General features: G+C 41.5%; 2 protein-coding genes across 2 annotated transcripts; both read right to left on the reverse strand.

Annotated features, from left to right (window-relative positions):
* Positions 1 to 81: 81 nt before the first annotated feature.
* ccsapb (centriole, cilia and spindle-associated protein b) lies at positions 82 to 5,642 on the reverse strand. Its single transcript, XM_079666903.1, has 5 exons — positions 4,470 to 5,642; positions 3,201 to 3,556; positions 2,646 to 2,726; positions 2,200 to 2,417; positions 82 to 2,115 (listed from the first exon to the last, which is right to left on the reverse strand). Exons 2-5 carry the CDS (start codon positions 3,532 to 3,534, stop codon positions 1,933 to 1,935), a joined length of 816 nt encoding a protein of 271 aa, XP_079523029.1. The 5' UTR covers positions 3,535 to 3,556; positions 4,470 to 5,642; the 3' UTR covers positions 82 to 1,932.
* A 152-nt stretch (positions 5,643 to 5,794) lies between these two features.
* acta1b (actin alpha 1, skeletal muscle b) lies at positions 5,795 to 9,915 on the reverse strand. The gene is made up of 7 exons (XM_079666902.1): positions 9,757 to 9,915; positions 8,730 to 8,866; positions 7,904 to 8,228; positions 7,405 to 7,566; positions 6,690 to 6,881; positions 6,401 to 6,582; positions 5,795 to 6,272 (listed from the first exon to the last, which is right to left on the reverse strand). The coding sequence occupies exons 2-7, from the start codon at positions 8,856 to 8,858 to the stop codon at positions 6,129 to 6,131; spliced, it is 1,134 nt and encodes a 377-aa protein (XP_079523028.1). The 5' UTR covers positions 8,859 to 8,866; positions 9,757 to 9,915; the 3' UTR covers positions 5,795 to 6,128.
* Positions 9,916 to 13,757: the final 3,842 nt, after the last annotated feature.

Raw genomic sequence — 13,757 nt, forward strand, 5'->3', positions numbered from 1 at the left:
TATTTATATCTTACTTTAAAGGGAGTATGTTTTCTGAATAATAATGTAACATGGTAGAGATACCGAGACAACACTGAACACTCGTATGGAAAAGTGATTTATTAAAGCTTTGCACCACATAATTGTCTACCTGTAAAACAAATACAGCATATACACAGTATTTTAAAAGCCTTAAATCTCGGAATCATTACGTTTTTACACTATTTTGGAACTTTTACATACTGCCATCAGTAAATTATTAAGTAAGTATTAAGAAGATCTTTCTTATAAAGTTACCGTAACTAACTATTGGAGAGAAAATCAGTAACTAACTATCTTGTTCCAGTTCCACTTTTTGTGACAGTCAAAGTTCACCACATGTAAAAGACAACTGGTTTTAACATAGTATTGCACAAAATGTCACATCTTCACATCTTTTCTCTGAACTACATTGCAGTTAAACCTTAAAAGACTGAACATCTACATCATTACAAAAGTAAATAAAGTAATACTGAACTCAGAGTTTCAACAACAAAACATTAAGATAAATGTGTAAATGGTTCAAATTTGAAACTATATTTGTTCAAAGGAGAAAATACTTTTCTCAAGATTTTATGGCACAGATTTTTGTTGAATGGATCGGATCAATTACACAAAATGACTTTTGTACAAGTAAAAATAACGTTTTGCTCATGTTAACAAACATACAAACATATTTACACTGAATTAAAGAACAAGCAAGTTACAAGGAAACCTAAATAGGTAGCAAGATATTCTGTACAAACATCAGAAAGGTGGCTAATCATCAAAGTGCATCAGCTAAATGTCCATTGTTGTTACCGTTCAACTTTTGGTCTTAAAGAATAATCTGTTACAGTAATAATAAAATACATTTGGTCTCAAAAATCGATTGTTATGTTTTCAAATGACCTACATTAGCTGCGTGTGTTTTTATATTACATTGCACCACATAGAAACACACTGATCAGTCCTCCAATGGCTTTAAGTGTCACACATCTATTTCTTCGCTGCAACAGCACCATGTAGATTCACTACTGTACACTAACATCAATTCAACAACAAAAAAATGCACATGCTGTTGTCAACATATTGTTAGTCAACAACATCGTGATATTTAAAAAGCTCGTGAGAAAATGTGCCACATCGTAAAACTTTGAGCACAGTGTGATTTACTCTTTATCTAAACCAAGTCAGGGAGGATCAATCCATGAAGTGTAACAACAAATATTAAATCTACAAGAACAATTTCACACCGCTAGGGGATCTATCTGCTAAAACTCCTGAATGGACATATTTGTGTGATTCAATACAAATACAAAATGCCTATCCACAAATCTGCATACATTTGAGAACACTTCCAGTTATTAAGCCATCTTGCTGTGCTTAGTACACTTTTTGGAATACAAACATTGTGACTTTGTGTTTGGTTTTGTCTTTATGTTTGAGGTCTCACGTTCTCAGAAAAATGTGGCTGAATCTTAGCATACATGCTGTCACACGCCTGCATTACTCCTGTGTGACAACACTGTAGTTTGATATCCCTGTACAACAATCACATTTTATATAGCCTGTGTTTAAAGGGAGTGCACCAAAGTATGTCAAATGCATGTAAGACTTTCTAATCAAAACATCTGTACATGGTAATACCATGACTCAAACTAATAGTTAAAAGTCTCTCATACCCTTTGAATGGTTCTTGTCGTATAGATTAAAACTGACTATTATACAAAAAACTTGATTGTACACATCTGGGGTGATAAGCCACACAGTGAAGTTACATCCAGAATGTGATGCGCTTTAATCTACATCCATGGGCGTTTATACTTCAGGGGTGGTAGGCAATAATGGCTTGATTTATGTATGTCTGTCTAGAACCACCCTGACGTCAGTATTTCTGCTGAGAATGTGTGTGTGTGCGTGTGTGTGTGTGTCTTATCGGGAGCGAGCAGAGAAGCAGCGCATGTACTCTGTGAGCCAGGGGTTGAATTCCGGTTGAACCGACTTCACGGTCTTGTCCACATTGGCAGACTGGGCTCTCCGGCGCTCGGTTCCCTGAGCCTGGACCTGACGCTCCACCTTCCGCCTGGTCTTGGCCCGCAGAGCCGACTCATGGATCTACATAAAAACATCATAATTGTCAGTTCCTGCAATATTACTTGTTTACTTGTAAAACCCCAGAAGGACAGTCAGAAACATTACCTCAGTAGTCGAAGCTGCAGGGCCAACATTGTGTGTTTTTCTGTTTGCCATGTCTGCATCCTTCTCCCCTGAAGCGTACAGAGCGAAGGGATGTCTGCTCTCCTTACTGTCGTCATTGGGCAGCTTGGTTGGTGCTGGTCTGACCCGATGGGAGCGCCATGGTTGCTTTGAGGATTTGATGGGTTTACTCTGCTGTTGTCGAGCTCCTCCAGTGACCCCTGTTTCAAACAAAAAAGAAAAAAACAAGATAAAGCAACGGAAAGATCTCTGATAATACTGAATTCAAATGTTCATATATTAAATTCCTTGGGGGAAGATCATCAGCAAGAAAATATGCAATGCAGAGATAACGTTGCTTTAAACACTTATGAATCCATCAGAGGACTTGTGCAAGGCACTGAAGAATGCACACTGACTATGGATAGTGGTTTTCTGTTTTGAGTTACCTCCGTTTTGTTCCCTGTGAGTCTGCTGCTCTCTCTCCTCCTCTGATGCTCCTGTCTCTCTGACACCTTCAGGCTGTGAGTCTGAGAGGAGAGAATAACACCAGTACAGTTGTGTAACATGCACAATCCATTTTATAGTACAGTCATTAAAACATATGCATGTTTTGGTTTCATCGAATTACATGTAATCAGATTACACGACATAACTACAGTGTAATGTACAAATGTACAAAACAAATACAAAACATTTGAATGAATTCAAACTACTATAGGCAAACTGTCAAGAATTACCTGATAATATTTTTTTCCTTTAAAATATGGCACATTTTAAGTTATAGGAATATAGAAAAAAGGTTATCAGAGTGAGTTACACCTCTCAGGGCAGGCAGTACGTCTGATGTTTACTGCTGAATCTGCAAAATGCATTTGGTTTTGCATAAAAAATGTTTAGTGAGACACCCACACTAATGTATTACATTGTTAAAAAAATATGTTATTAATATGAATTTGAGTATCTGAGTCTGACCATACCCTGATCATTTAGCAGATGTTTACCTTGTTGTGCTGCAGACTCATCCTCCTCTTGAAGGGGCAGCCTGGGCACAGTCCCCGGGACTCTGCTCTGCTGCCCGGGCTGTCTGTCCACCCTTGCCCCGTCACACTCCGGAGCGTCTCCGACCTGGTTCTTCCCGGGAGGAGCAGGACTTCTTGCCCCGGAGTCTGAGTCACTGTCGGGGCCTCCGCTCCAGAACCAGGGCTTGTGAGTTTGCTCCAGCAGCCTGCGGGTCAACCTGTATTGCAGCATCTCTTCATAACACCTGCTGTAGCTCTCCCATTTGGGGTCTTTGAATTTCTTCATGTACTCCGAGCGCATCCTCTTGGTCACCATCTTGAACTCAAATACGACAAAGCTACACAACGAAAGGAAAAATATGAAAAGCTAGCATCGTGAAACACCCATAAAACGTTTTTGAGATATGTAACACATTAAAAAATGTGTTTGAATCGTAAACAAAGCCCTTGTAAAAATTGGCTGCGTTGTTTTCATACGCAGTTAGTATCACCGCCAGACATTTAAACCATAATGCGGACACTGTATGCACCAATGGCAGAGCAGATGGAGGCTTGAACCCGCCTACTTCCTCCTCTACCCGGGCCTAATTTGCCTCTTTTAGAAGCTGGGGTGAATAAAAGTGCAATTTTCATTAGATTACAAGTTATATAATGTCTTTCGCATGCTATATTGAAGTTTAACCGTTAAAATTGGCTGCATTTCGAATTTTATCGTCAGTAACTTTAACAGTTGAAACGTCTTCAACGCGATGACGTAGATAGCGACTTGTCTTCTGATTGGCTGCTGCGATCTAAACAATATCCCAATTAAATGTTCATTCATAATCACTGCATGAAAACAACCCCGGCTTTACTGAGATACAAACACTAACACGTTATTTCCCAATAGCTTGAAAACGTTTTATTTTGTTTCCGGAGGTTTTAAAATATACTTGTATAAAATGACCATCATCTTTGAGTGTAGCCTTTCATATCAACACCGTAACAGCGTACAGATGATTAATGAATTGCTTGTTGTTCTATAATAGCTGCTGAAGAGTCAAGACACATGTATGCTTGTTATTTAAAGACGTTTGTTAATCATATGTGAGTATGGAGCAAGGATAATCGCCTGTCAGCGCTAGCACATAATAGCCCAAAACGTCAAATCTCATTGACAACTCATCGACTCGCTCATCTATAACAGTGCCTGGCTTGACAGCAGAAATGCAGGGCTGTAATAGTCTAAATGTGTACAGTAAATATACTCACACTGAGGTCGGATTTCACGGAAGCAAAGCAGAACAGATGGCGTCCACTGTGCTGCTGTAATAACCCAATAACAGGCTGTCTCTAAGCTCCGCCCGCTTGAGGACGTTTTTAAAAAGCCAAACACACGCGCAACAGGTGGCTCGGGCCGGGGTGACAGGAATGAGGTCGGTGAGGGAGGTTTTCAGCGATTTGGTTTGGTGATGATTTCTATCAGATTAGAGAAGAGGTTTAAAGGGCAACATTATATTTAAACCTGCACTGATTTAATACATGTTATAGTGTTTTATTGTCTACTCTAGGGTAGGCCTACCTGTTTGTTGATGTTTGTAGCCTACCTATTGTTTATTTTTTCTATTTTTGTTTCACTTTTCAATTTGCATATACACCAAAGCAACATTCCTTGAAAGTGCCAACCACTTGACAGTAACCGAATTCTGATTCTGATAAAGAGCATTATTGAGTAACTTGTTCAATTTACTTTACACAAATGGCTTCTAAAATGCTGTCAAGGAAGAAGCGTGAAGGGTGTCTTATAATAGGCTGGGCTGGTGTCTGAGACGCGTCCAGCACTCCATTGTGCTTAAAGTCCACACCCACCCAGATAACCTGATGAACTTCTATGCATATAAGGTAGGGCTGCACAGGGTCCAGTTTTGTCTAAAGATGGTCTGGGGGCTAGGCCTATGGTCGTGCAGGGCAGGCAGCTCAACGGGACTCTGAGCCGGGTGTCGGATGTCCCACTGATCCGCCTGTTCTAAAGTGGAGCTGCTGCTGCCAAGGCACATTCCTGGCAAGTCAAACTCCGACTGTCGGAGCTTTCAGGTATCGACTTTCACTACCTCTGTCACCCAGCAGCCCCCTGTCAGCAGTGTCTGATGAGAGACAGAGAGACACCCTGTCTCCCTCCCTCTCACCCTTCCAATTATTCAGGGGGCTGTGCCACACTGTCGACCTCTATGAACTTCCCCTGGTGGCTGATCAGCGAACTGGATCAGCTGCTGCTTTAAGGTGTAGTTGGTGTCATAAGCGTTATATTGAGTCAATAAAGCCCGGGTATAATTATTTGGGTGATTTTGGTTAACTCTCCCAATCCCCCCAATTCTTGCTGATATTTCTTGATATTGAATCTTTAAATGATTTCCATTAGTATGAAGGCATTAATTCCCCCCAAATGGTACCTTTATGATTTAAATCGTCCAGTATTTCAGCTTCTCCCACTATTTTCCAGTAGCCTATTCCCTTTTTTTTGTTTCCATCAAAGTTTTTGTTTTTGAGCTTCTCCCACTATTTCCCCTCTTATAGAAAAACAAGGCCAGGGTCGAAAATACCAAATAATGGACTTTAATAAATTATTAATATGTATATACACTTACATTCACATGTGTTGGTCAACATGTTGTTCTTATTTTTTTATTAAAGGTTTCTTTGGGTAGATGCATGGTTCAGGGTTGGATTTCCCAGCCTTTCTCCGTGCAACACATACAACAAACAGCTACAAAATATGCACATTTTAAAATAATAAAACAATGCATATAATTGCCAACATGGCAGACAACAAGTCCATTGACAGCAGAGTGTTGAAGTGCCGCAGAGGTTGATCCTCCTTTGCTCCAGATATCTTGGGATGTAAAGGATGGAGAAGCTGCGAAGGTTGAGGATTTAGAAGCACTTCCTGTGGACAATGCTGGGTCCTGCCTCGTCGTATTCCTGCTTGGAGATCCACATCTGCTGGAAGGTGGACAGGGAAGCCAGGATGGAGCCACCGATCCAGACAGAGTACTTCCTCTCGGGAGGGGCAATGATCTAGAGACGAGGGAGGGAGAGAAAGTGCATCAGTGAAGTGCCAGTGTTTCATAGATTTCCGTCAATTTATGCGTAAAAGTATTAAGTTTAGGGATTCATTATAATGTTTTTGTTGTTATAATATTTACCTTGATCTTCATGGTGCTGGGGGCCAGGGCAGTGATTTCCTTCTGCATACGGTCAGCAATACCAGGGTACATGGTGGTACCACCGGAAAGCACATTGTTGGCGTACAGATCCTTACGGATGTCAATGTCGCACTTCATGATGCTGTTGTAGGCAGTCTCATGAATACCAGCAGACTCCATACCTAGTCAGGTGAGAGCGAGAAGTGTTAGGAGGAGGGGTGGATATAGTATGGCACAGTATATCCAGTGATGTGCGTAATAAGAGTAAAATAAGGATTATCTAACATACCAATGAAGGAAGGCTGGAAGAGGGTCTCAGGGCAACGGAAACGCTCGTTTCCGATGGTGATGACCTGACCGTCGGGAAGCTCGTAGCTCTTCTCCAGAGAGGAGGAGGAGGCAGCGGTGGCCATCTCGTTCTCGAAGTCCAGAGCCACATAGCAAAGCTTCTCCTTGATGTCGCGCACGATCTCACGCTCAGCTGCAGGGAGACAAGTTGATGAGTTTTTTGTCCAGAGTGACAAACAGCTGAGATCACAGACACCGCGTGCGTAATGGCTGAAGTGGGCAGCTGAACTACGAGAGTTACCGAAAACTCTGAAGCTGAAAATGAACAATTCCCCTATCACAGCTACATATTATTTTTTCTGTCTATTAATACTTATTTAGAATTCAAAGTAGTGTGCCAATTTTAGCGGCACATTCGGATATACAGGCAGTATCACAATCGGTGTCCACACAATCTGAACTACACAAGTTTTTAATCTTTGTCTTTTTTGCAAAACTGTGGGTGAATCTTTGTTTAAATTGCTGATCAAGTTTCTGTCAAGTTAAGTTGTTATGTATAGCAAACTGTTCCAAAACAGTATATAAATTAAACCATGATAATCTAGATTCGACTTTCTGTCTCTTTGCCTATAAGCTTGTATGGGAATGTTTTGCTTCTTTTTATTTCTTCCTTTTTCCTTCCTTGTAGGTGTTTTGTTATTGGCTGAGTTCCTCACCGGTGGTCACGAAAGAGTATCCGCGCTCAGTCAGGATCTTCATCAGGTAGTCGGTAAGATCGCGACCAGCCAGGTCAAGACGCATGATGGCGTGGGGCAGGGCGTAACCCTCATAGACTGGGACGTTGTGGGTGACACCATCACCAGCATCCAGCACAATACCTAAAGAGAGGCAAGCGAGTGTTTTAGTAAAGTATTGAATACTCGGGTGACAATAATCATCCAACAGTTCAGTGATGTGTGCGTAAAAGTGTGGTTATAAATAATGTGTAAAGACGATTTACAAGCATACACAGAGGGCGTAAGGCATAAGGACAGTCCCAGAAACGCTGGCCGACTCTCTGTAATAGTTGTGCGCTAAATGGGCACAGTGTGGAATAACTCAGTTAGTTGTATGTGTTGCAATTGTAATATTATTTTATCAGTTACATTATATTTTGTTTTGTATTGTGTATGTTTATGGAGTTGAGTAACAGCTGTTTGTTGTTGTCAGTCTCACCGGTGGTACGACCGGAAGCGTACAGGGACAGCACAGCCTGGATGGCCACATACATGGCTGGGACGTTGAAGGTCTCAAACATGATCTGGGTCATCTTCTCTCTGTTAGCCTTGGGGTTCAGGGGGGCTTCAGTGAGCAGGGTGGGGTGCTCCTCGGGTGCCACTCTCAGCTCATTGTAGAAGGTGTGATGCCAGATCTTCTCCATATCATCCCAGTTAGTGATGATACCGTGCTCGATGGGGTACTTCAGAGTCAGGATACCTCTCTTGCTCTGTGCCTCGTCGCCGACGTAGGAGTCCTTCTGACCCATACCGACCATGACACCCTAAGGGGGAGGAGAGGGCAAGATGATGGAAAGGTTACTTCAAATAATACAAACAGAGACATGACCTTCTTATGGCCAGATTAAAGTATTTACTGTGTGATGCAAAAGGCACGTTGGCCATTGCGTAAATGTGCCAAATAACAGCGTGGGTCAGAGAGACAGACACAGAGCAATAGTTTGACTGTCAGTTATTCTGTGACTAATTTAGTCTCAAAGTGTCAAAGGCCACATTGCTGGTGGTACAGCTGGTGGTATGAGCCACATTTACATGACTCAAGATACATAATGCCACGCTCTAAGTTATAACTCAGAAATATGATAATTTCTGGCAAATAGTTGTTATTAAATCCAGTAGGAATTATTTGCCGAAATAGTGCCTGAAAGAAAGGCTAACTTGTTTTTATTTATTATATTAGTATTAACCGAATTATTTTAACTTTTTACTACGGATTATTTTTACTTATTCTCCTATTATTGTTTGGGATATCCCCGGCTCTTTACCTGGTGACGGGGGCGGCCAACGATGGAGGGGAAGACGGCCCTGGGGGCATCATCTCCGGCGAAGCCAGCCTTCACAAGGCCGGAGCCGTTGTCGCACACAAGGGCGGTTGTTTCTTCGTCGTCACACATGTTGGCTGCTGTAAGAGGAGAGGGGGAAAAACAGTTGAGCTCACTCAATCAAATCCACATGGCGATATTTACTATGTGACAGTAATAACCCCAAAACGAACTCCTTGGTTCACTCTTTTGTTTCCTGCAAGTTTAGGCCAGATGTAATTATAAAGGCTATATTTTTTTTACTGGAGAAATATATTTTGCTGGAAAGTAATTGGAAAAAACACTAGCATGAACATGATTAGGCCCATGCTTTGCGCTAAATGTGTCAATGGCACACTGACACCAGGCCATTACGCATGGTGCTTACGCCCACATAAATCTAGAAAATCACATTAAAGTGATACAGAACTACACTGCTGTTTTCCTTCAGTCATGCATCTTAATTTGATAAGTATCTCTCTACTTCGCATCTATTTATCCTCTGTATCTATTGTATTCCAAATTTGCTGTAAGCTAAAAAGAATCACATTTGTGCTGAAATTCAGATTAATTTACAAACATTCTCACTGTTTAATTATCACCTGTGCCAGGTAAAAATATATTCTATTAATTTAATTAATATAAAGGCACATTGTGTCTTGCTGCATCAGCACATTTTTGTGTTACACTTATAAAGATGCTGACATCAATAATTATTTATCTTTTCAATTAATCTATCAATTTCCAGACCTAATACAGCTTCTCCTATCCAGCAGTGTCTTTCTATGAAAGTTTTCAGCCTTACAACTATTTAAAATTATTTGTTTCCCTTCTCCTTCAGCATCAAGTCTGTCCTACAGTGGAGTTGCCCATGTTCCTGCAGTAGTATCTAGTCCCGGGCGTCCTAACTCCTGCTCCAGTAGATGCTCCAGTATTAAGTCCTACTCTTGAGTCCCAATCTTTGGCTTCAAGAGTCCCAGCAGGGTCTTACCTTAGGTGAGTGTCTGAGGCTCGAGTGAAAGGATAACCCAACCAATACTGTTGCTGAACCAGATACAATATTTCCTTCTAGCTGTCCAGCTTATATACCCAACCTCCACCATTCACAAACCTTAGGACTGGCCCCCATCCCGGCCCTCTGCCATATTAGGATACTGACAGGCCGAGGGTGAGGCGTGCGGGGAGGGGGGGGGGCGCGCCCCGAAGAGGAAAGGAGGGACCTCCATCCATTAGGATTGAGGAGTGGGTCCGGTATTACGCTGCGCGCCCCCGAGAAGGAGAGAGCGCGCGCCATATATGGAACTGTCGCTTTGACCTCCCATCGAGACTCGCGGTCCCACCTCGAGGGCCGTAAAAGGAGCGCCCGGTTCAGTGGGGGTTTTCTCGGGGAGACGCCAGTTGCTACCAACCAGAGTAATAGATTTGCTGCTAGTAGTCCTCATCCAGCCTTAAAATGGGAAAATGCTGCCCTCATCTGAACAGAATTAGACCCCAGAGAGCCAGGACCCGGATCCTGACTGACAACTCGACCAGGAGCCGAGCCGCAGCATCGGAGTGCCAATTATGAGTTCAATTCACATTATGGTGATCAATACAATATAATACATAATTTCTTAAAGAAAAACAAAACCTGAGGGTGAACAATTGGTCTATAATGAGAACAAATATTAGCTGATTCACCATTACAATCATGTCATTTGAGTAGTAATGTTTTAAGTACATTATTTGTATTTGTAATGTGCATGCATTAAATGCTGCAGCCTGATAAACTCTAGGTTGCATTGCTTTGAGACAATTATGGAGCCATAAACAAAACACATTTGTTTTATTAAAAAATGGTGAGTGTTGTCTCTATTTTATTGTGATATAACATGTTATGATCAAAAGTGAATAATAATGTTTATGATTGTGCAAAGAAGAGTTTGCTCTGCCATATCAAGAGATTGCAAGCTGGAATTCCTATCTTAAATATCTAACACTTGCACGGCCAAAAGAAGAATTTTAACAATGAATTCAAATGGTGTTATTCTGTTGAGCACATGGTCTGATATCCACATCGGCCTAAGTCTTATTTAATAAATAAGGAGGTTAGCAGGGAAACAGCCAACAGCTGAAACGTTATCTTCAGGGGCTACTCTGCTCTGTGACAGGAGCAGTTAGATTAATTATAACTCTACATGGAGGAAGGGAGCTAGTTCACGTGCGCATGTGTGAATGTTTGGTGCACATGTAGGAGTGAAGAATGGAGTGTGTGTACAGTACATGCATGCACATATATGATTGTGTGTGTTGTGGCATTACACACCAGAAGGAGGGGAAGAGGAAGTAGAGCTTTTAATAAACTAAAAGAAAAGTGAGGAATGGTGGGAACATGGGGGAGTGAATTTAAAGAAAAAAAGGCATGATTTGGTAAATTAAATAAAACAAACAGAGGAGAGGCAACTCTAATAATAATAATAATAATAATAATAATAATAATAATAATAATAATAATAATAATAATAATAATGACACATGGGTACAACTGGGGACTCCTTGCCACAAGCAGATAATGTTGCCATGAGGTGAGATAAAATGGAAAATAAAATAAAATCAACATCTTTGGAACTTTATGTTCATTAAAAGAGATATTTGTTATAGTCTTTTATTCAACAATGTTTGTCATTTAATGTTCCATGTTCTAAAAAGACAATTAAGCGATTCAAAAATATGAATGAAAAACTTCCAGTCATAATTATTGGTACAAACACTGACATGACTTATTTTTATTCTACAAATATTACCATGGGACCTTCCAAGAAGTGGATTCTCTCTATGGCAGCAACAGAAAGCGCCAGTATGAATTGAGAGTGTTTGACTTGTAAACAGAGATTTAAAGAGATAGAAGATAATGATAGGCAAACATATTAAAGTCTTTATGCATCCTCTACCTATTTTATTGGGGCATATATGGTGGGCAGTCATGTACAATTGCCTTAATTGGCCCTGCAAGTTTACCATGAATATTGTTTCTGTGCATGAAGGGGTGTGTACCTACGTATGTGTGTGTTGTGGGAGGGGGTTAGGGAGTGTAGGGGCTGCCGAGCAAGGTAGAGCTACTTTTATGTACTTGTTGTGAGCCATTTCGGATCCAGGGGCATGCGAAACGCCTAAAATGTAAAGGGGTTGGCAGTTGTCAGGGAGTGAGAGACTGACGGGCATGGTGGGGAGGTGTGTGTGTGTGTGGGGGGGGGGGGTTCAGAGGGGCCGAGGGGGAGGAGAGTCCTGGGAGTCTCCAGGAAAGTCTACTAGTGGAAGGGGAGGAGATAGAGTGAGGTGAAAGGGCATGTGCAGGCAGCAGGTGGCAGAAAAAATGAGTTAAGTTAGTCAGAAGATAATCCTGCCAGCTGAACGAGAGACTTTGGACAAGGAGAGGAATTTTTGGTGGTATTTCCTAGATGTATTTTTTTTTAAATGTATGACTTATAATGGTAGTATTAAGCCAGTGAAATGGGGGGCGAGAAGGGAGAAAAGTTGAGAGGGTGAGATAAACTGAGTTTGATTTTCTTGTAGCATGCTCAGACTCTACCTTGATGCCTACTCAGTTAGACTTTCCTTTCAGTCGACACACTCTCTCCCTGTCTCCCTCAGGAGAGCACAGAGGGTCAGAGTGACAGACCAAGTGTAAGAATAGCACAAGCCTCGGCATTCAATCGCTGGGACCAATACACTTGCTGCACACGAGTGTCCTACCTTTTTAAGTGTGTCAGCGTGCTCAACGACAGAGGCTCCTGTGATGAATGTCGAGAACAGACAGGAGGAGGATGGTTGGAGATTAGTTTTCTATCTCAGGTGTTACAGTGAAGACAGTCTGAGGATACTGGTACTGGAGATATTGTTAATGGACAGGTAAAAAAGTGCTAGGGATAGTTTAATCAAGTTTGTTTTCAGTCTGGTGTCCACATTTACATTCACACTGTTGTTGTTTGAGACAAACTTGCTGAAATGTGTACTAATTATGTGATTTGATCCCATCCAGTTTCAGGACGTATTCCTCTTCCTGTTTAACCTCATCATGTCAGTGATATGCTGCACAAATCAGTAATTGCTGAGTGAGCACTGCTTTCTAATGCTGCTTTCTCAGGCACCTGATGAGGTAAACAAGACAATTGGAACATTTAAAAAACAGAAATCCATTTGAGTTCATTTGTGGTAGAAGGCCTTCTGCTTAATGGTGGACAGGAACAACAAGAGGTGGACATTTCTTTCTTTTTAAAGGAAAACTAAATATACCATTGTGCCTGTGCAGTTCATTTGCATTTAACAAAGTTGTGCGTCTCAGATTGTCAGTGATTTCAGTGGGACTGAAGACTCTGCACCAGTAAACCTCTGCATGATCTTCAACAAACCATGCTGCTGTGGCACGGTTGAGCTTCACCAAATTGACTTATACTTTAGAATACTTTTTCTAGTTGAATGCATTATTTTGGGTATCTTATCTTTGGAGAAATAAGGCTTTGAATGTGAGTTTTTTTTTTAACGGGACAAGCCAACAACAGTTCCTGTAGTTCCTCAAATAGCTCGGGCAGATACAGAGAAAGCGAGGGGAGCTGGGAGCACATGGAGCTGGAACTGGAGACCCTCGCTGGGCCGAGCAGCACCTGGTGGGCTGCAGCCGGAGCACAACTGCTGCCTCCGCTGGAGCCTGTTGGTCCTGTTGGGGGATGTCACTTTAAGAATGAGGAGACTTTAGTTAGGGTTTACAGAGAGAGATCACGCTGTCTAAAAGGGTTGTGGAGAAAATAATCTAACCAATAAGGCTAATATTACATTATTTTTTTTTACCGTATGCTGTCACCTTAGGGCTTTGGATGGAACCCATGAACAAATCTAAAGGGAGTGTTTAACTCTTAAGATATTTTTGAGCAGTATTTTACAGCATGGCTTTGCCTCTGCTGCCTGAACTGTTTGGATCTCACAAACAGCATTGCATTTAATTATTCACATTGGTTG

This window comes from Notothenia rossii (assembly GCF_949606895.1).
Source record: "Notothenia rossii genome assembly, chromosome: 2".
NCBI lineage: Eukaryota > Metazoa > Chordata > Actinopteri > Perciformes > Nototheniidae > Notothenia > Notothenia rossii.

Excerpts from the sequence above, each read along its gene's own strand:
- ccsapb (XM_079666903.1), bottom strand. The coding sequence starts at position 3,534 with ATGGTGACCAAGAGGATGCGCTCGGAGTACATGAAGAAATTCAAAGAC. Across the intron at positions 2,727-3,200 it reads TGAGTCTGCAGCACAACAAG|ACTCACAGCCTGAAGGTGTC; the intron begins GTAAACATCTGC and ends CTCTCCTCTCAG. Across the intron at positions 2,418-2,645 it reads TCACAGGGAACAAAACGGAG|GGGTCACTGGAGGAGCTCGA; the intron begins GTAACTCAAAAC and ends TGTTTGAAACAG.
- acta1b (XM_079666902.1), bottom strand. The coding sequence starts at position 8,858 with ATGTGTGACGACGAAGAAACAACCGCCCTTGTGTGCGACAACGGCTCC. Across the intron at positions 8,229-8,729 it reads TTGGCCGCCCCCGTCACCAG|GGTGTCATGGTCGGTATGGG; the intron begins GTAAAGAGCCGG and ends CCTCCCCCTTAG. Across the intron at positions 7,567-7,903 it reads CGCTTCCGGTCGTACCACCG|GTATTGTGCTGGATGCTGGT; the intron begins GTGAGACTGACA and ends GCCTCTCTTTAG.